This window comes from Macrosteles quadrilineatus, unplaced genomic scaffold (assembly GCF_028750875.1).
Source record: "Macrosteles quadrilineatus isolate MER2022 unplaced genomic scaffold, UCM_ALF_1.0 Scaffold_1__1_contigs__length_201487025, whole genome shotgun sequence".
NCBI lineage: Eukaryota > Metazoa > Arthropoda > Insecta > Hemiptera > Cicadellidae > Macrosteles > Macrosteles quadrilineatus.
In genome coordinates, this window is record NW_026542594.1 from 93,685,497 (window position 1) to 93,710,708 (window position 25,212).

Consider the following 25,212-nt stretch of genomic DNA (forward strand, 5'->3'; position numbering starts at 1 on the left):
GTGGAATGTTTATTAATATTCTCTACCCAGTTACTATAACATATCAATACTATTATGTCTGCTTCAGATAGTCCTAGAGGAAGATGATTGCAATTTCGACTAGGCTATATCTTGAGCAAACAAAACCCCCTACATGACTTACACCACTTTTAGCTGAACCAATCTTTCATATAATATTTTCCAAAGGTATTATACGTGTTAACGACCAATCTTCCATTTTTGAGAGATTTTTTAGTGCTGATAGCTGAGGAATAACTTTCATATTGTTCCAAAAGGCTTGAGACGTTACTTTATTTCTTTTTATAATGTTGAAGTACACCGATTGCAGGAAACGATGATGTCTGACATTTCAATGTATCTAGAAAAGACAATTAGTTTTTCATTAGGCCTAATGTAATGGACAACTCTTTCTTTCTTAAGGAATATCTAAAAATGTTTATTTTCATACCCATTGATTATGTAACCTGAACAGGTGACTCAAGCAGTTTTTATGATGGAACTTGATGATTGTTCTGTGGAACTTTTGATTGTTTCAAACAGTTTTGCTTATCAAAAAAACCTCAAGTAATTAATATATAAAAAATTATACAGTCACTAAAAATCATGAAATAATTAATTTTTGTAAAAAAATACAACCGACTTCAAACGCTCTAAAAAGAATGAAATAATTTCAATAAAGTAAACTTTTGTATTAGGCAAGCTCACGTATTTCAAGTCGGCGCGGCTCAAACTGCAAATATGATTGAAATAAAATATTGTACGTGTATTTTGAAAATCAATAAATTGTAGCTGGATAACATAAATATATAAAAAACATACTGAACTGTTTTGTTTATATATTAAAGGAAATATGTTCTTATATTTTATGTTTACTTCAGAATAATTAATCTATATGAATAGGAAAATAATTTAGTTTGATAGGGAAAAGAAGCTAGTTTAGTATTAAAACGTTACTTTTCCAAGTTAGAAACATTTAAATGCGTTATAATCTTTTTAAAGATACTCGTTAATACCACTATAATTCCGATCTCTGATTACGGTAATAAAATAACACTTAACGCATAACTATGAAAAAGACATGCAGATTAACACCTTTTAGCGAATTTCCCTATAGGGAAGTAGCTATTACCGTAGGTGGCATGGTAAGACCTAGACCCGGGACCGATTAACTTTTTCATTTTGATGTCCCCAGAGGCCAAAAACACCATTCGTTCAAATTTTTATATATATATATATATATATTTTGTTATTGTATACATCAATGAGGGCTACTTTAAATGTTATTAAGCAAATCAAAATACCACAGTACCCTAAAAACATTTTATTTTACATTACTTACATGTTTCGGACATTAATGCCATGATCACAGTATAGTATATAACCTATTAGTTTCTTTTATTTACAAACATTATTAGATACTAGAGAACCCGTGCGGATCAATGAGCCGCATAGTATGAAACATAACGCCGAGGAAAACCTTATGCTTCAATTCGAGTAATTTTAGTTACATCTTAGAGTTGTTTTAAAACTTGTTAGAAACTAATTAAAAATATCTCTATTGGCAAAATTGGCATCGTCAAGGTTCACCTACATAATTTCTGCTCTCAGTTTTAACTGACAACTTCTAATGAATGATAAACGATCTGCCTCAATTCGAGTAAACATGTTGCAACAAAGTTTTTCCAGCATTGAGAATTGAAGAACACTGTTACCATACCTGATAACCTGTCTTAAGTAATTTAAGTTTATTTCTTTGATATGAGACATCCCCCTGATCAAACGAATTTTCTCCGTGGAGTAACCTGAAAAGTGGGGTGATGTCAACCATTTCATGTGCTCCATTTTTTACCCACAAACTCTGGGTTACCAACTGGACAACCATAATCTGCTTTGAATAGGCAACACCATCGAATTTTGAGCAGCAACGCCATCGAAAGTTTAACGTAATTTAAAAAATAAATTAAATAAATAACGTAATTTAACGTGTTGTCTGGCAGTCACAGTATATGCCTCGCATCAGAACATTCTCACGATGTTCAGTGGAGTTTCTCAATACCTGTTCAAAAGTTTGGAAGTATGGATAAATTTGTCGAAATAGGTTGTACTTATAACTCTTGTAGCTATAATATTTGGATAGCAATTTTAATTTTCTCTTTTTGAAAACCGTATATTATTTGCCTCTCCTGAATCATAAAAATAAATTTGACCGTAACTACTCGATCGTTCAATACATAAACACTAATTCCTTCACTTATGTTTGGTCTAATATTGCCACCAAAACTTTCAATAACAAATGAGTTTTTGAAACTTTTTATTTTTGAGTTGAAATGTCTGGATTTTGTTGGTGAATTAAGTAAAAAAACTTTGTATAAGTTTGTCCGAGGAACTGGCAACATAACCTAGTAGTAAAGAATCCATTTACGGTTTTCCTCAATTGAAAGCATACAAAAGTTTACAATAAAAACATAAGGTCCGCCAAGATTTGGGATAAACTTTACTACTTGTACTTAGCATAGTCAAGGCATTATTATAGTTTCTACTAATGTTTTGAAATATCTCGATCTTTTAGTGTCTGAAGTAAACATTAAATGCATGCATTCATTTGATATGACATTAGGCAAGTTTACTTTCCCACCATGACAACACTATTTGCTTCGTATATTTTTTAACTTCCAAAGTAAGTTGCACAGCAGAACTGGCAAATAGTATTCATCTCACCAAGTGAATGTGTATCTGGATGGGTATCTGTTAGACCAGGCCTCTCTTTTTCTACTCTCCTCATACGCACAAGATATCTTTTTATTAATTGTCTCCTCCTCCCGTGTTCAATATAAATATTCTTTGAACTTGAGGCATTTTCTGTTCTTCCAACAAAAATGATGTTTAACAACTTGGTCTTAACCTACTGAATATTATAAACATAAATATTTACTCCCAAAAATCTAATGAGTTTCTTTTTATAAACAGCTGTTTTTGTTTTTAAATTTGTTCCATGTATTTCTTATGGGGGAAACCCGAACTTTGAGAAGGTCTCACGCCCTTATGAGTAGGAATATTAAAATTCTAAAACCTTATTGCAAAACTACATATTGAGACGAATCTTTTGACACCTCAAACGTTGAAATTGGTCCATAAATAAGGGAGGAGTTGCGTTAACAAAAAACGGCTTCACGTATTATATATATAGATTTCTTATTAAAGAACAGGTGATAATTTTTATGTTAAGGGAAGGAGGTGTTTTCTTTAAGATGTATAATTTCATTGAATATTACGTTTTGATTTTGAATTTGTGTCAAGTTTAGTAAATTGTCTTTGTCATTAATATGATGAGTATAAATATAAAAGTCTTCTTTTGTATTCATTTTTTCACCTTTATTTTCAACATCTAGAATGTGCATATTTTTATTAATTTCTGAGTATGTATGGTCGGTCTGAAGTATATGTTCGGCGTATGAGGATTTTTGTGTTGTCATATTGTTTGATCTGATTGCCTGTATATGCTCTTTGTATCTGACTTCGAATGTTCGTCCTGTTTGACCAATATAGTATTTTTCACAGTTGTTACATGATAATTTGTAAATTCCTGATTTCTTATATACATTTGGTGGGTTGGGTATCGGATTTGTTCTTTTTTGAATTATGTTAAAAGCGTTATTCCTTGTTTTATAACTTAGTTTAAATTTTGAGTTCGGTAATGTCTTTCTTAAGGTTTTGTTTAAGGATGAGCTGAATGGAATACATATAAATTCTTTCTTTACGTTTTCTTGTTCTTTTACTTTCATTCTTTTTGTTTTTTCATTTTTTATTAATTTTTCAATCATTTTTTCTTTGTATCCATTTGTTCCTGCAATTCTTTTTATAGTTTTCTTTTCTATTTCAAAGTTGTCTTTAGACATTGGTATGTTAAGTAGTCTAAATACCATTGATTTGAATGTAGAAATTTTGTGTTGCCAAGGATGGTTTGACTCAAATGGAATGATTAGGTCAGTTTGGGTAGGTTTCCTATATATATTGAAATTATGTCGATCGTTTTCTTTAGTAATTGTTATGTCTAAGAAATTTATCTTCTTTTCTTGTGTCTCCATCGTAAATTTAATTGTTGGGGAGATAGAATTTAAGTATTTCAAAAAATCTTGATATGAGTCTTTATTGCCGTTGTATAAGCATAATATATCATCGACATATCTATACCAATAGATTATATCTTTTTTAAATGGATTTTCGTCGTTTATGATTTTTGATGATTCTAGATGTTGCATATATATGTTTGCTAGAATACCAGAAAGTGGAGAACCCATAGCCAATCCTTCTAATTGTTTGAAAATTTTGCCATTGAATTCAAAATAGCTTTGATTGATTGCTACTCTAGATAGTTTCATAAGATCATTTAACTCATTTTTTGAAACCTGTTTATTTTTGTTTAAAGTTTCTTGAAGGATTTGAAGGGTATCTTTTGTAGGAATATTTGAATACATATTAGTTACATCAAAGGAGATAAAAATTGCATTTTCTGGTATTAATTCATCCTTAATTTTTTCAATTAATTTATATGTATTGTTGATACTGTATCCAGATTCAAAGTTTATCTTATGTTTTAGTTTATTATTTAGGTACTTACATACATTGTATGCTGGGGCATTTCGGTAGTTAACAACAGGACGTATTGGTACATTTGTTTTATGTGTTTTAGGTTGTCCTCTAAATTTTGGTATTATTGGATTTATCATTTTTAGTTGTATCATTTCACTTTTACTTAAAGTTTTACATTTAGATATTGTACTATTAATTTCTTTACTGTATTCTAGTGTGGGATCTTTAGAGAGTTCTCTGTAATTATTGTCTTCAATAAAGTTTTCTACCTTTTTGTTATAGTCGTCTATGTTTATTATAACAGTTGTATTTCCCTTATCAGCTTTGGTTATTATTGCGTTGTTATCTTTGAGTTTTTTTGATATTGATGTTACAGTATTTAAGTCTTTTCTAGACTTCTTTATTATACCTTTGTTTTTAGTTTCTATTCTATTTTTGTCTAATTCGTGTACAAAATTATGTCTAATTGATTCTTGGATGTCTGTCTTTTGTTTTCTTATTGCAACTTCTAGATCTATCATTTCATCTTTTATAACCTTCTGTTGGAAGTCCATGTTAATGTTGTATTTTAGTGATTTTGATAAAATTTCTGTTTCATCTTTTTCAAATACAATATTTGTTAGATTTTGAACTTTGGGATAAAATGAATGGGTTTCATTCAAATTTTCATTTTTTATCTTCTTAGCTTTTTGACCTATCAGACTTTGTAGCTTCTTGTGATGAGTTTCTTTCTTTCTTTTTATAATTGGTTCAATCCAATTTTGTATGTATTCATTGAATTCTTCAATTGATTCTGAGTGGTAATTTTTATTGATTTCTGTCTGTATGATGTTCATCTTTTCATTCAGAGTATTCAGTTTAGAATATAGACTGTTAATTTCTTCTTTTATCCATATCTTCTTTGCAATTGTTAATGTTTTCTGAGCTGCAATTGATTTAGATTTTGTGTTAATTTGAATGTAGTTTGGCGTTATATTCTCATGTATACATCTTTTATTGAAAGAAATATCTTCTTTTATTGTTGCAATTCTTAAGGTTATGTACTTAAGTTGATGTATAATCTTTGGTTGGTTAGCCATTATTATTTTGTTATTGTATACATCAATGAGGGCTACTTTAAATGTTATTAGGCAAATCAAAATATCACAGTACCCTAAAAACATTTTATTTTACATTACTTACATGTTTCGGACATTAACGCCATGATCACAGTATAGTATATAACCTATTAGTTTCTTTTATTTACAAACATTATTAGATATTTCTTATTAAAGAACAGGTGATAATTTTTATGTTAAGGGAAGGAGGTGTTTTCTTTAAGATGTATAATTTCATTGAATATTACGTTTTGATTTTGAATTTGTGTCAAGTTTAGTAAATTGTCTTTGTCATTAATATGATGAGTATAAATATAAAAGTCTTCTTTTGTATTCATTTTTTCACCTTTATTTTCAACATCTAGAATGTGCATATTTTTATTAATTTCTGAGTATGTATGGTCGGTCTGAAGTATATGTTCGGCGTATGAGGATTTTTGTGTTGTCATATTGTTTGATCTGATTGCCTGTATATGCTCTTTGTATCTGACTTCGAATGTTCGTCCTGTTTGACCAATATAGTATTTTTCACAGTTGTTACATGATAATTTGTAAATTCCTGATTTCTTATATACATTTGGTGGGTTGGGTATCGGATTTGTTCTTTTTTGAATTATGTTAAAAGCGTTATTCCTTGTTTTATAACTTAGTTTAAATTTTGAGTTCGGTAATGTCTTTCTTAAGGTTTTGTTTAAGGATGAGCTGAATGGAATACATATAAATTCTTTCTTTACGTTTTCTTGTTCTTTTACTTTCATTCTTTTTGTTTTTTCATTTTTTATTAATTTTTCAATCATTTTTTCTTTGTATCCATTTGTTCCTGCAATTCTTTTTATAGTTTTCTTTTCTATTTCAAAGTTGTCTTTAGACATTGGTATGTTAAGTAGTCTAAATACCATTGATTTGAATGTAGAAATTTTGTGTTGCCAAGGATGGTTTGACTCAAATGGAATGATTAGGTCAGTTTGGGTAGGTTTCCTATATATATTGAAATTATGTCGATCGTTTTCTTTAGTAATTGTTATGTCTAAGAAATTTATCTTCTTTTCTTGTGTCTCCATCGTAAATTTAATTGTTGGGGAGATAGAATTTAAGTATTTCAAAAAATCTTGATATGAGTCTTTATTGCCGTTGTATAAGCATAATATATCATCGACATATCTATACCAATAGATTATATCTTTTTTAAATGGATTTTCGTCGTTTATGATTTTTGATGATTCTAGATGTTGCATATATATGTTTGCTAGAATACCAGAAAGTGGAGAACCCATAGCCAATCCTTCTAATTGTTTGAAAATTTTGCCATTGAATTCAAAATAGCTTTGATTGATTGCTACTCTAGATAGTTTCATAAGATCATTTAACTCATTTTTTGAAACCTGTTTATTTTTGTTTAAAGTTTCTTGAAGGATTTGAAGGGTATCTTTTGTAGGAATATTTGAATACATATTAGTTACATCAAAGGAGATAAAAATTGCATTTTCTGGTATTAATTCATCCTTAATTTTTTCAATTAATTTATATGTATTGTTGATACTGTATCCAGATTCAAAGTTTATCTTATGTTTTAGTTTATTATTTAGGTACTTACATACATTGTATGCTGGGGCATTTCGGTAGTTAACAACAGGACGTATTGGTACATTTGTTTTATGTGTTTTAGGTTGTCCTCTAAATTTTGGTATTATTGGATTTATCATTTTTAGTTGTATCATTTCACTTTTACTTAAAGTTTTACATTTAGATATTGTACTATTAATTTCTTTACTGTATTCTAGTGTGGGATCTTTAGAGAGTTCTCTGTAATTATTGTCTTCAATAAAGTTTTCTACCTTTTTGTTATAGTCGTCTATGTTTATTATAACAGTTGTATTTCCCTTATCAGCTTTGGTTATTATTGCGTTGTTATCTTTGAGTTTTTTTTATATTGATGTTACAGTATTTAAGTCTTTTCTAGACTTCTTTATTATACCTTTGTTTTTAGTTTCTATTCTATTTTTGTCTAATTCGTGTACAAAATTATGTCTAATTGATTCTTGGATGTCTGTCTTTTGTTTTCTTATTGCAACTTCTAGATCTATCATTTCATCTTTTATAACCTTCTGTTGGAAGTCCATGTTAATGTTGTATTTTAGTGATTTTGATAAAATTTCTGTTTCATCTTTTTCAAATACAATATTTGTTAGATTTTGAACTTTGGGATAAAATGAATGGGTTTCATTCAAATTTTCATTTTTTATCTTCTTAGCTTTTTGACCTATCAGACTTTGTAGCTTCTTGTGATGAGTTTCTTTCTTTCTTTTTATAATTGGTTCAATCCAATTTTGTATGTATTCATTGAATTCTTCAATTGATTCTGAGTGGTAATTTTTATTGATTTCTGTCTGTATGATGTTCATCTTTTCATTCAGAGTATTCAGTTTAGAATATAGACTGTTAATTTCTTCTTTTATCCATATCTTCTTTGCAATTGTTAATGTTTTCTGAGCTGCAATTGATTTAGATTTTGTGTTAATTTGAATGTAGTTTGGCGTTATATTCTCATGTATACATCTTTTATTGAAAGAAATATCTTCTTTTATTGTTGCAATTCTTAAGGTTATGTACTTAAGTTGATGTATAATCTTTGGTTGGTTAGCCATTATTATTTTGTTATTGTATACATCAATGAGGGCTACTTTAAATGTTATTAGGCAAATCAAAATATCACAGTACCCTAAAAACATTTTATTTTACATTACTTACATGTTTCGGACATTAACGCCATGATCACAGTATAGTATATAACCTATTAGTTTCTTTTATTTACAAACATTATTAGATATTTCTTATTAAAGAACAGGTGATAATTTTTATGTTAAGGGAAGGAGGTGTTTTCTTTAAGATGTATAATTTCATTGAATATTACGTTTTGATTTTGAATTTGTGTCAAGTTTAGTAAATTGTCTTTGTCATTAATATGATGAGTATAAATATAAAAGTCTTCTTTTGTATTCATTTTTTCACCTTTATTTTCAACATCTAGAATGTGCATATTTTTATTAATTTCTGAGTATGTATGGTCGGTCTGAAGTATATGTTCGGCGTATGAGGATTTTTGTGTTGTCATATTGTTTGATCTGATTGCCTGTATATGCTCTTTGTATCTGACTTCGAATGTTCGTCCTTTATGTACGAATTTCATTAGATGTTGAAAATAAAGGTGAAAAATGAATACAAAAGAAGACTTTTATATTTATACTCATCATATTAATGACAAAGACAATTTACTAAACTTGACACAAATTCAAAATCAAAACGTAATATTCAATGAAATTATACATCTTAAAGAAAACACCTCCTTCCCTTAACATAAAAATTATCACCTGTTCTTTAATAAGAAATATCTAATAATGTTTGTAAATAAAAGAAACTAATAGGTTATATACTATACTGTGATCATGGCATTAATGTCCGAAACATGTAAGTTATGTAAAATAAAATGTTTTTAGGGTACTGTGGTATTTTGATTTGCTTAATAACATTTAAAGTAGCCCTCATTGATGTATACAATAACAAAATAATAATGGCTAACCAACCAAAGATTATACATCAACTTAAGTACATAACCTTAAGAATTGCAACAATAAAAGAAGATATTTCTTTCAATAAAAGATGTATACATGAGAATATAACGCCAAACTACATTCAAATTAACACAAAATCTAAATCAATTGCAGCTCAGAAAACATTAACAATTGCAAAGAAGATATGGATAAAAGAAGAAATTAACAGTCTATATTCTAAACTGAATACTCTGAATGAAAAGATGAACATCATACAGACAGAAATCAATAAAAATTACCACTCAGAATCAATTGAAGAATTCAATGAATACATACAAAATTGGATTGAACCAATTATAAAAAGAAAGAAAGAAACTCATCACAAGAAGCTACAAAGTCTGATAGGTCAAAAAGCTAAGAAGATAAAAAATGAAAATTTGAATGAAACCCATTCATTTTATCCCAAAGTTCAAAATCTAACAAATATTGTATTTGAAAAAGATGAAACAGAAATGTTATCAAAAGCACTAAAATACAACATTAACATGGACTTCCAACAGAAGGTTATAAAAGATGAAATGATAGATCTAGAAGTTGCAACAAGAAAACAAAAGACAGACATCCAAGAATCAATTAGACATAATTTTGTACACGAATTAGACAAAAATAGAATAGAAACTAAAAACAAAGGTATAATAAAGAAGTCTAGAAAAGACTTAAATACTGTAACATCAATATAAAAAAAAACTCAAAGATAACAACGCAATAATAACCAAAGCTGATAAGGGAAATACAACTGTTATAATAAACATAGACGACTATAACAAAAAGGTAGAAAACTTTATTGAAGACAATAATTACAGAGAACTCTCTAAAGATCCCACACTAGAATACAGTAAAGAAATTAATAGTACAATATCTAAATGTAAAACTTTAAGTAAAAGTGAAATGATACAACTAAAAATGATAAATCCAATAATACCAAAATTTAGAGGACAACCTAAAACACATAAAACAAATGTACCAATACGTCCTGTTGTTAACTACCGAAATGCCCCAGCATACAATGTATGTAAGTACCTAAATAATAAACTAAAACATAAGATAAACTTTGAATCTGGATACAGTATCAACAATACATATAAATTAATTGAAAAAATTAAGGATGAATTAATACCAGAAAATGCAATTTTTATCTCCTTTGATGTAACTAATATGTATTCAAATATTCCTACAAAAGATACCCTTCAAATCCTTCAAGAAACTTTAAACAAAAATAAACAGGTTTCAAAAAATGAGTTAAATGATCTTATGAAACTATCTAGAGTAGCAATCAATCAAAGCTATTTTGAATTCAATGGCAAAATTTTCAAACAATTAGAAGGATTGGCTATGGGTTCTCCACTTTCTGGTATTCTAGCAAACATATATATGCAACATCTAGAATCATCAAAAATCATAAACGACGAAAATCCATTTAAAAAAGATATAATCTATTGGTATAGATATGTCGATGATATATTATGCTTATACAACGGCAATAAAGACTCATATCAAGATTTTTTGAAATACTTAAATTCTATCTCCCCAACAATTAAATTTACGATGGAGACACAAGAAAAGAAGATAAATTTCTTAGACATAACAATTACTAAAGAAAACGATCGACATAATTTCAATATATATAGGAAACCTACCCAAACTGACCTAATCATTCCATTTGAGTCAAACCATCCTTGGCAACACCAAATTTCTACATTCAAATCAATGGTATTTAGACTACTTAACATACCAATGTCTAAAGACAACTTTGAAATAGAAAAGAAAACTATAAAAAGAATTGCAGGAACAAATGGATACAAAGAAAAAATGATTGAAAAATTAATAAAAAATGAAAAAACAAAAAGAATGAAAGTAAAAGAACAAGAAAACGTAAAGAAAGAATTTATATGTATTCCATTCAGCTCATCCTTAAACAAAACCTTAAGAAAGACATTACCGAACTCAAAATTTAAACTAAGTTATAAAACAAGGAATAACGCTTTTAACATAATTCAAAAAAGAACAAATCCGATACCCAACCCACCAAATGTATATAAGAAATCAGGAATTTACAAATTATCATGTAACAACTGTGAAAAATACTATATTGGTCAAACAGGACGAACATTCGAAGTCAGATACAAAGAGCATATACAGGCAATCAGATCAAACAATATGACAACACAAAAATCCTCATACGCCGAACATATACTTCAGACCGACCATACATACTCAGAAATTAATAAAAATATGCACATTCTAGATGTTGAAAATAAAGGTGAAAAAATGAATACAAAAGAAGACTTTTATATTTATACTCATCATATTAATGACAAAGACAATTTACTAAACTTGACACAAATTCAAAATCAAAACGTAATATTCAATGAAATTATACATCTTAAAGAAAACACCTCCTTCCCTTAACATAAAAATTATCACCTGTTCTTTAATAAGAAATATCTAATAATGTTTGTAAATAAAAGAAACTAATAGGTTATATACTATACTGTGATCATGGCGTTAATGTCCGAAACATGTAAGTAATGTAAAATAAAATGTTTTTAGGGTACTGTGATATTTTGATTTGCCTAATAACATTTAAAGTAGCCCTCATTGATGTATACAATAACAAAATAATAATGGCTAACCAACCAAAGATTATACATCAACTTAAGTACATAACCTTAAGAATTGCAACAATAAAAGAAGATATTTCTTTCAATAAAAGATGTATACATGAGAATATAACGCCAAACTACATTCAAATTAACACAAAATCTAAATCAATTGCAGCTCAGAAAACATTAACAATTGCAAAGAAGATATGGATAAAAGAAGAAATTAACAGTCTATATTCTAAACTGAATACTCTGAATGAAAAGATGAACATCATACAGACAGAAATCAATAAAAATTACCACTCAGAATCAATTGAAGAATTCAATGAATACATACAAAATTGGATTGAACCAATTATAAAAAGAAAGAAAGAAACTCATCACAAGAAGCTACAAAGTCTGATAGGTCAAAAAGCTAAGAAGATAAAAAATGAAAATTTGAATGAAACCCATTCATTTTATCCCAAAGTTCAAAATCTAACAAATATTGTATTTGAAAAAGATGAAACAGAAATTTTATCAAAATCACTAAAATACAACATTAACATGGACTTCCAACAGAAGGTTATAAAAGATGAAATGATAGATCTAGAAGTTGCAATAAGAAAACAAAAGACAGACATCCAAGAATCAATTAGACATAATTTTGTACACGAATTAGACAAAAATAGAATAGAAACTAAAAACAAAGGTATAATAAAGAAGTCTAGAAAAGACTTAAATACTGTAACATCAATATCAAAAAAACTCAAAGATAACAACGCAATAATAACCAAAGCTGATAAGGGAAATACAACTGTTATAATAAACATAGACGACTATAACAAAAAGGTAGAAAACTTTATTGAAGACAATAATTACAGAGAACTCTCTAAAGATCCCACACTAGAATACAGTAAAGAAATTAATAGTACAATATCTAAATGTAAAACTTTAAGTAAAAGTGAAATGATACAACTAAAAATGATAAATCCAATAATACCAAAATTTAGAGGACAACCTAAAACACATAAAACAAATGTACCAATACGTCCTGTTGTTAACTACCGAAATGCCCCAGCATACAATGTATGTAAGTACCTAAATAATAAACTAAAACATAAGATAAACTTTGAATCTGGATACAGTATCAACAATACATATAAATTAATTGAAAAAATTAAGGATGAATTAATACCAGAAAATGCAATTTTTATCTCCTTTGATGTAACTAATATGTATTCAAATATTCCTACAAAAGATACCCTTCAAATCCTTCAAGAAACTTTAAACAAAAATAAACAGGTTTCAAAAAATGAGTTAAATGATCTTATGAAACTATCTAGAGTAGCAATCAATCAAAGCTATTTTGAATTCAATGGCAAAATTTTCAAACAATTAGAAGGATTGGCTATGGGTTCTCCACTTTCTGGTATTCTAGCAAACATATATATGCAACATCTAGAATCATCAAAAATCATAAACGACGAAAATCCATTTAAAAAAGATATAATCTATTGGTATAGATATGTCGATGATATATTATGCTTATACAACGGCAATAAAGACTCATATCAAGATTTTTTGAAATACTTAAATTCTATCTCCCCAACAATTAAATTTACGATGGAGACACAAGAAAAGAAGATAAATTTCTTAGACATAACAATTACTAAAGAAAACGATCGACATAATTTCAATATATATAGGAAACCTACCCAAACTGACCTAATCATTCCATTTGAGTCAAACCATCCTTGGCAACACAAAATTTCTACATTCAAATCAATGGTATTTAGACTACTTAACATACCAATGTCTAAAGACAACTTTGAAATAGAAAAGAAAACTATAAAAAGAATTGCAGGAACAAATGGATACAAAGAAAAAATGATTGAAAAATTAATAAAAAATGAAAAAACAAAAAGAATGAAAGTAAAAGAACAAGAAAACGTAAAGAAAGAATTTATATGTATTCCATTCAGCTCATCCTTAAACAAAACCTTAAGAAAGACATTACCGAACTCAAAATTTAAACTAAGTTATAAAACAAGGAATAACGCTTTTAACATAATTCAAAAAAGAACAAATCCGATACCCAACCCACCAAATGTATATAAGAAATCAGGAATTTACAAATTATCATGTAACAACTGTGAAAAATACTATATTGGTCAAACAGGACGAACATTCGAAGTCAGATACAAAGAGCATATACAGGCAATCAGATCAAACAATATGACAACACAAAAATCCTCATACGCCGAACATATACTTCAGACCGACCATACATACTCAGAAATTAATAAAAATATGCACATTCTAGATGTTGAAAATAAAGGTGAAATACCCCCGCCGCAGCAAACCTGCCGACCAAGCGAATTTCCATTTGTCTGAATTGATTTTCAGTTAAATATATTTTAATAACATTAGGTTTAACGAGTACCTAGGTTTGCTGCTACAAGGAAACTAATAAAGTGTGTTTTTGAGTAAAATATTGATAGCTTAGTACAAAATAAATAAATTTGCCAAGTTTGATCAAAATATATCCATAAACAAGCAAACTACAACATTTGACAATATTCTCCATAAGATTAACATGGGAATTTTAAATTTACAATTTTTTTTATTTTCTCCGTTACTAATAATCAAACAAAAATACTTTTACATACTAAATTATTTGTTTTTTTAAGCTCTTTAAAAAGGTCTAAAGAGAAATCGGGAAATTTTGTGTTTTGAGGGTCAAAAGTGAGAAAAACCAATTTTTACCCCATAAAACCCCCCATAAAGCCCCGTTCCCATGGTCCGATCGTGCTGGTTCGCGAACTCATTCAAGTTTATCCCGCTTTACACCTTTAAACCAAATTTCATCAAAATCGGACAAAAATTACTCAAGTTATCGCGTTCACGGACGTATATATATATATATATATATAAGTCTATATATATATATATATATATATATATATATGTATATATATATATATATATATATACATATATAAAAATTTGAACGAATAGTGTTTTTGGCCTCTGGGGACATCAAAATGAAAAAGTAAATCGGTCCCGGGTCTAGGTCTTACCGTGCCACCTACGGTAATAGCTACTTCCCTATAGGGAAATTCGCTAAAAATGAATACAAAAGAAGACTTTTATATTTATACTCATCATATTAATGACAAAGACAATTTACTAAACTTGACACAAATTCAAAATCAAAACGTAATATTCAATGAAATTATACATCTTAAAGAAAACACCTCCTTCCCTTAACATAAAAATTATCACCTGTTCTTTAATAAGAAATATCTAATAATGTTTGTAAATAAAAGAAACTAATAGGTTATATACTATACTGTGATCATGGCATTAATGTCCGAAACATGTAAGTAATGTAAAATAAAATGTTTTTAGGGTACTGTGGTATTTTGATTTGCTTAATAATATATATATATATATATAGACTTATATATATATATACGTCCGTGAACGTGATAACTTGAGTAATTTTTGTCCGATTTTGATGAAATTTGGTTTAAAGGTGTAAATCGGGATAAACTTGAATGAGTTCGCGAACCAGCACGATCGGACCATGGGAACGGGGCTTTACGGGGGTTTTATGGGGTAAAAATTCGTTTTTCTCACTTTTGACCCTCAAAACACAAAATTTCCCGATTTCTCTTTAGACCTTTTTAAAGAGCTTAAAAAAAAAAAATAATTTAGTATACAAAAGTATTTTTGTTCAATTATTAGTAACGGAGAAAATTAAAAAAATTGTAAATTTAAAATTCCCATGTTATTCTTATGGAGAATATTGTCAAATGTTGTAGTTTGCTTGTTTATGGATATATTTTGATCAAACTTGGCAAATTTATTTATTTTGTACTAAGCTATCAATATTTTACTCAAAAACACACTTTATTAGTTTCCTTGTAGCAGCAAATCTAGGTACTCGTTAAACCTAATGTTATTAAAATATATTTAACTGAAAATCAATTCAGAGAAATGGAAATTCGCTTAGTCGGCAGGTTTGCTGCGGCGGGGGTATTGTTATAGACAGTCACCTGCAATATGGACACCCTCTTTCAATTTTGTATCAAAAATCATCATAGAGCCGCGCCGACTTAAAATACGTGAGCTTGCCTAATACAAAAGTTTACTTTATTGAAATTATTTCATTCTTTTTAGAGCGTTTGAAGTCGGTTGTATTTTTTTACAAAAATTAATTATCACTATTTATTTATAAACACTGCACCTTATTGCTTATTAAATTTAACTGATGTCTTACTGAATAATCTTTAGCGTTTTCTGTCTGGACTCAAAAATGTTGTGTGAACTCAATTCTGTATTTGTGTGTGTATGTCTGTTGGTAACACATTAATGTCCTTATTTTTCGTGGAAAAGACAAGAGCACCATTGTTAATAAAAATTTAAACCCGAATAAAGTGTGCAGTAGTGAGGTTGAAGAAGTGTTTTAACTACTTTTAACCAGTGTGAAAAGTAACTTTAAATTACAGGCCTACCTTAGGGCTATGCCTCATAGATCTATACTGTAAAGCAATTCCTTTCATCGTTTGATATAAAATATGGACTAACACGATCGGGTGATATAAAATTGCGAAGCATTCGTTTTGGCTTTGAAACTGTCAGATATTGTATTTAAGAAGGTTTATATGTATTCCTAAACAGTTATAGTTTTGCCATCATATCTAGAAAAATGCACACTAAATATGCAAACCAAACTCCTGTTCTGAATATAAGGGGTCTTTTATAGTATTCGTGGGTTTTAACTTACTACTAGATTCCCGTACGTAGAACGGGCAAACAGCTAGTGTTGACATGAAAAAGTTAAGATGATTGACAACTGATTGATGATTGACAGATGATTAATAAACTCTGAAATGTTAAAAGCCTATTGGACGAAGGGCTTTCACGGGTTATCATCTAAACCCACAAAAGGCACATCTAAATAATTGGAGCTTTAAAATTGATACCCAAAATGCCTAGGAAAATAAATATTTAGGGGTCAATGTGCTGAATACAAACATCCAAAAAATTCTTTTAATAATATAAATTTCAATTGTATAATATATTTGGGAATTTACCGCTAAGCTAAAATCCATTCTGTAAAAAATAATTTTTATTACAATTTTTTTATATCCCTGGATGCAGATTGAAAATTAAAGCAGTTCTGGGTAAATGGGTAGTAGGGGTATATGTGTGTGTAAGTGTGAAAAAATGTGTTTGTAGGTATGACAAATTTAATTAAACCATAGGAATTGGGTAGGTAACAATGCTCGGTTGCGGTCATAATATAATCGCATCGTTGGGGTCCGATGCAGTATCAGTGGAACTGGAAGTGTTGTGAGAGGACAGAGAGTGAAGAGTTAAATTAAAAGGGACTGTGTGGTGTACGTGTACGTGTGGTACGTGCGCGTGTGCGCTGTAGCGATCTGGCAGCACGGCGTACTCTGTCTAGTGTCTGTACTGCGAGTGCGCCGAGCGCCGAGTGCGGGCCGGGCCGCCGGGCGCCGGGCGGGGTGCGCTGCCAGCACTCTCTGGCAGAGAAGGAATAAAACAATTGACGCACGCGCTGTCTTTCGGAGGTGCAGACCAACTAACTGAACCCACGGACCTGGCTCAGCTCCGGCCATTACAATGGGCCCGTATGTATGCGTTGTCTTTTAAGGATTTATAGTCAATGCTGGTACCCTGAACCAAAAGGTTGCCAGATTTCTCATGGCATATAGGAGAACACCTCATGCAACTATAAGGGGTTAACACCTGCTCATCTTTTCATCGGCAGACTGTTGAGGTCAAGGCTTGATTTGACACTTCTTAACTCTTCAAATACTTGCACAAATGACCAGACTATCCAACAATCTTATGGGAGGAACTTTAAAGAAAGAGACTCTGTTTCTTTAAGAATCTACGGAACACCACCAAAGTGGAGATTTGGAAGGATTCTACAAAAACTGGGCACGTGCCACTATAATATCGAATCTGGAAATTCCACCTACAGGAGACACATTGATCAAATAAATACAGGTTGGTTCAAATTTAAGCGGTGAGAAGGACGACAGGGACTACTTTTTTAATATCAAACTTCCTCTAGGGCCTACAATTCAAGATGAAGAACTTCAGGGAGCAAATGATCATGTGATCAACAACCATACTGAAGATGAAGGTCGCTTTAACCAACCTCTAGCTCCTCTACCAAATGGTGAAGCCTCAAACCCTGCCTTAAGAAGAAGCTCAAGGAAAAAGCAACCGTTTACAAAAATGAATTTGTGATTCTAAAACTTAGGGGAGAGGTGCTGTGTTACTTCAACCAACTGTTTCCTAATTTCTTTTATTTATCACTAGCTGTAACCCGCGGGCTTTGCCCCGTTTAACTTCTTAATTTTCAAGATGATCTCGTTCGCATGGCTCAATCACGTCCTGGTTGAAGTTCGTTCGCTACGCTCACTCACCTTTAGGTTGGAGCTCGTTCGCTGCGCTCACTTGCCTTCAGGTTAGCTCGTTCGCTACGCTCACTTGCCTTCAGGTTAGCTCGTTCGCTACGCTAACTCGCCTCCAGTTTGAAGTTCGTTCGCTACGCTCACTCACCTTTTGGTTGCAAATTAGCTGTTGTCATAAATGTAAAAGAAATAATAGTGCTGCACCCTGTTGGTAATCCTTGTAACTTTAATGCTATTGAACATCATAGAACAGAACCAACTTGTTTAATTGAAACAGCTGTTAAGATTCATTAATTCCATTTCTCATAAGGTTAACATGGGAAACTCCAGAGCCACTGGGGCGGAGCCGATTGGACGGATCACGAAATTGATGGTGTATAAACCTATTCCATGAAATTCTACACGTATGTACCAAGTTTCGTGGCAATCGGTTCAGCGGTGTCTGAGTTTATCACTGCCAAACAAATATACAAACATCCTCTTTTATACTTATAAGATATGACTTTGTTTACATTAATTTTGTTTTGTTTTGTTCCACTGAAAAAAGCTAACTTACAATAATTTGGTACAGAATAAAAATATGTATTAAAACATAAATCAACTTTCTTTTCATAGTACTGTACATAGCAATTCTCATCAGGCTTGTATGGGTTAGCTACTGCTTTTTCAATGTCAGATGAGAGGGATGGAGGTTCAGCAATGTTTGTGAAAAAAAAATTCAATTTGAAGTTTTAAATCTGGTAGAATTCTCTGAACAAAACATTTTTGAAATTGCTGGCATAAACTTGAAATTTTGTAATGACGTCTACAGCATCATAGGAGTATACAGACCTCCAGGGTCTAATATACCTTTGGTTTCTATATGTCTCAGAAGGTCCACTTCTTTTCCACTCTGCACGAGATACTTGGTGTAACATCGAAGAATAAACAAGGAATTAAATGTTTGCCAGGTGAACATATTGCTGAAATCAGAAAAAAAATGTTTCGTCAAATGAATTCAGCATTCACTAGGTTGTGAATTTTATGCTTCTCATTGTTATTGCTCTGCATTACATGTTTGAGAACATTTAACATAGTATGTTGCGTAAACCTTTACTCCGAATTCAACCTGTTTATTTCTGAAGCTAACCCTATGGAAATCTCTACAAATATATTTACAACTGGCATAATCCAATATTTTAATGAAAATCGTTTATCAGTAAATATAGATAAGACAGCTTTTTTGAATTTTTCAACCAGAATGTTAAGTTTTGACCCTAAAATTTTGGTGGAAGAAGATCAGGTCATAGATATTGTTCCCCAAACTAAATTCTTGGGTCTCATGGTAAACAGTTCACTGAACTGGAATGATCATATAAAATACCTTAGTACAAAATTATCAAGGTCAGTTTTTATATTAAGAAGATTTGGTAAAGTAGGTTCTATTGAAACTTTGAAAACAATCTACTACTCATTTTTTTATTCCAATTTAACGTACTGTATCGAAATATGGGGATACCAAAACTAACATAAATCAACTTCTAGCCATTCAACAAAAAGCTTTGAGGTGTATGGTGGGACTGAGCTTTGGGGATTCTTGTGAGAAAACTTTCAAAAATCTTGAGATTCTTACCGTTCCTTGCATAATCATTTACCGAGTTTTAATATATTTCAAAGCTAACATCTTTAAAACAACAAATGAACAAATTCACTCATATGACACTAGAGGTAAAAGTAACATCCATATCAGTAGGCATGACATAAGGCGACTAGCATTGGCAAGTATTTTTTTTTTTGCTCCAAGATTTTGGAACCATCTACCAAATCAATTTCAAAATTTCCCTCTTAATTTATTTAAAAAGAAGTTGAAGAAAGTTTTAATTAAGCTCTGTTTGTTCACAATAGATGAATTTTGGCTAGTGACTAAACATGAATTTGATTTACTAATTATAGAATGTTAGAATCTTACTAATATTATAAATGTGAAAGTTTGTGTGTTTGTTTGTTTGTTTGTTTGAAGTTCAATCACGCATAAACCACTGGACGGATTGGGCTGAAATTTGGCATGATGATAGCTTACATTCCCGATTAACACATAGGCATATTCTTATCTCAAAAATCCTTTCGGGCTCCGCCCCAGTGGCTCTGTAATTTCCCATGTTAACCTTATGAGTATTCATATTTAGGAATTAAAGAATTTAGTCAGCTGTTTCAACTAAAAAAGTTGGTTCTATGATATGGAAAAGCATTAAAAAGTTATAAGATTTACCAACAGGGTGCAGCACTATATTTTTTTTTGCATTTATGAAAACAGCTAATTTGAACTAAGCAGCAACAAAAAACTGTGATTCGCAATGAGAACTGTCAAAGTAGGATTGTTTACAGTTATGTTTATGTTTTTCATTTCATGAATAATTTGTAATATTTTGCGAATTGTTGATAATTTATTTTTCTCTATTGTTTAGGTGAAGTGGTAGAACATTATGGCTATAGTAGATGTGTAATACTATAGAATACTGTAAATTTAAAAAAGCAAATTTTATCAAACTGTGTCCTCCCTTATTGCAAACGCATAGCTTGAGTATAACTGCAATAAGTATTTTATACTTATATTCCAACCCCGTACGAAGGACGGGTACTCTGCTAGTATGTTATAAGGTGAAGAAGTTAAATTGTGTTGAATTATGTTTATGTTTAGGATTAATTGACGAGTTAGGAGATACTAAATGTACCACATTATGTATTTTACTAACAATTAAAGTTCTTGTATCTTGTATCTTGTATTTATCCAATTTCGTTTGGTCCAAAATTGTTTGGTCCAACAGTTAAAAACTCGTTTGTTTGGTCCAAAATCATTTTACCCAAAAGTACAGGCCAAACTAGAAGTACAATTTTGCATTGTGGAGTAAACTTATGAAATATACTGTACGTTTCACAGTGGACCATTCGAACGGGTTGTTTTATCCAACACTTTAATACGAGTTCGTTCGGTCCAACAGTATAAACTATTTTGTCTCTCACATTGAAGGCAATCAAATATCCGCCATCATATACAATAATAATATTAATAACATTTTTGCTTTAAACATGCCGACTTTCTCTGTTTTAAACGTTAAAGACACCATGTTTTGTAGTATCCAAACCACTAAAGCGTACAAGCGTACATAAGCAGACTTAAAGCTCAATAGTGTAAAAATAAATAAATCACTGACATCTTCAATAACCAAACGATGGTTTACAGAAATGAAATTTACTATCATGACTTAACATTAGATGGCAAAAACTTAAAATGATTGTATGTACTGTAAAACTCAAATATACTTAAGTGTTTTATATGTATAGTAGTAAATTGCAAATTTAGTGATAACGCACATCCTTTATGGTAAGTAAAACTACATTTTAAAGTTAAATATTATGTCGGCAAACAACGACAAACACAACATTTGTGTAAACAAAACACTATTAACATAAACATTTACATGTAATTTAATTTGAAGCCACCTTTTCACCTTTTAGAAAAAACAACATTAAACAACTTTGAATTGTTTAGTACACAATTTACATTTTCTATAACACAGTGAAGTTAGCCTTACGTACGTACGGTTATGGCTTCGACATCCCCTTTATTTCTTAATTATCTATCATTCTATTTAAATTCATTAATATTCGTAAATTGGTTCAAAATATCAAAATAAAAAACGCGTTCATACATATATATATATTTCAGACTAGTATTTATCCGGCACGCGTTGCAGTGCTAACAACTATTAAATGTATAAAAAAAATTTATAATTTTTATTTGACCTAATTGCCACTGAATAAACAATGTTTTTTATCAATAGGTATATAAATTGTACAAGTTTTTAGGCGTCGCTGCCACCAAGTATGCACGCAACATAAAGCTGTCAGTGTGAAAATCATGCATTTTCTAATTTTAAACCGGTGACAGTCAGGGATTGCCCTTGTGTCTTATCATAGTGATTGCGAGAGCAAGACGCAAATGAAATTGTTGTCGCTTGAATTCAAAGGGTATTTCAGATGATACCGTTGGTATTCTTGGGACTATTTCTACTTCAAACTTATCACTTATGATTGTTCCTTTGATGTTTTTTATAGTCAGTCTGGTTCCGTTGCACAGCTTGGGTGGACCTAAGTTTCACATTAGTATTATTGGCATTCCTTCTTTTAGTGACAGTAATGTGGTTTATAAAAAATTGCGAGGCATTTGTATATCTGAGATAGCACGCACAATTATTTTTCACGATTTATGTTACATTGTGTGGGTATAGAACAAGGATAATAATATCAAAGAATTACCATCCCTTTCATTGATTATAATACTGCGATTATAAACATACCAAACTTAACATTAACTTGGCTTTTGGAGTCAATAGGGTACATACATACATAAATAAATACATACCTCCTCTATTATACAGGATGAACAACTTAACTGTGCCACCATTGGTATCTCATAAACTATTAGATTTAGAGAGAACATTAAATGGGGAAATTCAAGTAGTTTTTAATGATATTAAAAAATATGAATTCCAATGTTTCAAAAATGGCCACCATTTTCCAATATGGCGGCTAACTTTGAAATTTCATATGGAACACCCTATATTATATCATGTTTTCGGATAGAACATGCAATTTAAAAACTTTTTTATTCTAGACATTTTTTCGATAAACCCACTCGTTTAGGAGTTACAGCCTATGGAAAAATGACTTCCGGTGTACATTTTACATCATGTAGCTCCTAAACAAGTAGGTTTATAGCAAAAATGTGAAGAGTAAATAAGTCAAATAAGTCTTAAAATTGCATCCACATTCCATTAAGACCATAAAATATAATAGAGGAGGTATGTATTTATTTATGTATGTATGTAGGCCTACCCTATTGACTCCAAAAGCCAAGTTAATGTTAAGTTTGGTATGTTTATAATCGCAGTATTATAATCAATGAAAGGGATGGTAATTCTTTGATATTATTATCCTTGTTCTATACCCACACAATGTAACATAAATCGTGAAAAATAATTGTGCCTGCTATCTCAGATATAATGCCTAGCAATTTTTTATAAACCACATTACTGTCACTAAAAGAAGGAATGCCAATAATACTAATGTGAAACTTAGGTCCACCCAAGCTGTGCAACGGAACCAGACTGACTATAAAAAACATCAAAGGAACAATCATAAGACCAGCTCGCTCCTAGAACATCAGGTTGAAAATATCTGCAGAAGGTTGTATATGCGACCCAAGAATGAGTGGTGAAAGGTACCCTTTGCTGCAGTTCTACGTTTGAGCTTAGCGCACCATAATAGTTTGGAAAATGAATTTACTTCAGAGGTAGCGCTGTGAGCTAAGGAAAGTCAATTCTCTGAAGCTATTGCTGCTTTAAGTATTTTTTTTCAAACCCCAAAAGCCCTACATACAACCAGTCATTATTAATCTTTCAATTAACCATTATTGTTTATATCCTCAGAACCGAAACAGCCTTTTGGAGCAAGTAGGAGAAGGGGAAGGAGAAGGTGAACAATCTCGCTCTGCTCCAGTGTCAACCAAACAAGCCTGGCGTCGCTCTGTGGATGGATCCAACCTCCGCCACCACCATAGACAGAGCTCAGACTCGGGGGCTGTTGAACATCCGGTGCTTGAGTGCAGGTAATTTAAGAAGCTTGTCCTTAGAAAACGGGATATACCCTGTTTTGCTTTCAAAATGGCTAGATGAGCATGAGATGCAACTGATCCCACACACCCTTCTCTTGAAACATCACATCTACAACTGTATCTGCAGTGGCAGGTCCCACCTAACTAAGAGAGGAGATGTTGCCTTCCTTTGACAAAATGTAACCACATAAAGAAATTGTGTTGAACATCATCATCATCCTGCTCTGAGCTGAGGTAACCTTTCAACCGTCTCCATCAAGTGGAGGTATTTCCTAAAGCAACTGCAATCCTAACAATTTATTGACACAGTTTACCATTCAAGCGGTCAGATTTACGAATTCAACAATCCTCAATGTCAAAGTAACAACTGGTCCTGCCAGGTCTCGAGTACAGTCAAGTGTCTGATGTAGAGTTAAAGTACAACTGTTCCAAGTCTTTGACTCTTGGCAGATATATTTTATAGTATTGTAGGCCTAACACTATGATTTATTTGTTTCTTAGCCAGAGTGAGGTGGATCTCTCCCGACGCAGTGTAAGGGCCTGGTCTCCTGTTCGGTCCGTGGGATCTGTGCTAGGTATGGAAGCTATGCCTTCTACTGACCCGTCCCTTGTACTGGACCCCGAGTGTGAGCGGGACGTGTTCCGAGAGCGAGACGGAGACATTGGAGAGCCTAGCTGGGACCAAGCTGCTACAATGTGGGTGTGTGTAGAGGCTGGAGCAGTCACAGTGGACCCAGCAGTGCTGCCCAACTGGTGAGCTGAATAGTTTTTAACAAATTTCTGATTTAGGGGACCTATTACCATAGGTCTCATTTTAAGACCTACACCCTGAATCCACAGCCTCACCAGGGTCATTAGTTGTTTAGCCATACAGTATTATTTATTCTTAAAAATGTTTGATCATGTTCATGTCTCGTATATGTGTTGAAGACTTTTTGACGACCTCCTAGGAGCGACAATGACACGTCTAAGGCTTGACAGTGACTTCTTAAGTGGGTCAAAACCGGTCGGCATTCAAACAACCAAGGATTACATTGGCAACAAGGTATTTAATCTTTGGAAAAGTAATTGTTAAGTAATCCGGAAGGCAACACTTAAAAAATGAAAACGGGTAAAAGTTGAGTTATAAAGGTCGTGACGTAACATCATTATGAGAATCCAACACCTTGGTATCTCAAATGTTGTGTATAGGTATAGCACCTCGCTTACTCAAAAAAAAAA

At 31.1% G+C, this 25,212-nt stretch overlaps 1 protein-coding gene across 1 annotated transcript in view; it reads left to right on the top strand.

The window, feature by feature from the left end:
- Nucleotides 1-25,212, top strand: part of LOC128998982 (tectonin beta-propeller repeat-containing protein-like) — a 113,308-nt gene that overhangs the window by 53,691 nt on the left and 34,405 nt on the right. The window contains exons 12-13 of the mRNA XM_054425342.1: nucleotides 23,807-23,985; nucleotides 24,493-24,744. Of these exons, the coding sequence (XP_054281317.1) occupies nucleotides 23,807-23,985; nucleotides 24,493-24,744 (431 nt within the window). The remainder of the gene's footprint in view (nucleotides 1-23,806; nucleotides 23,986-24,492; nucleotides 24,745-25,212) is intronic.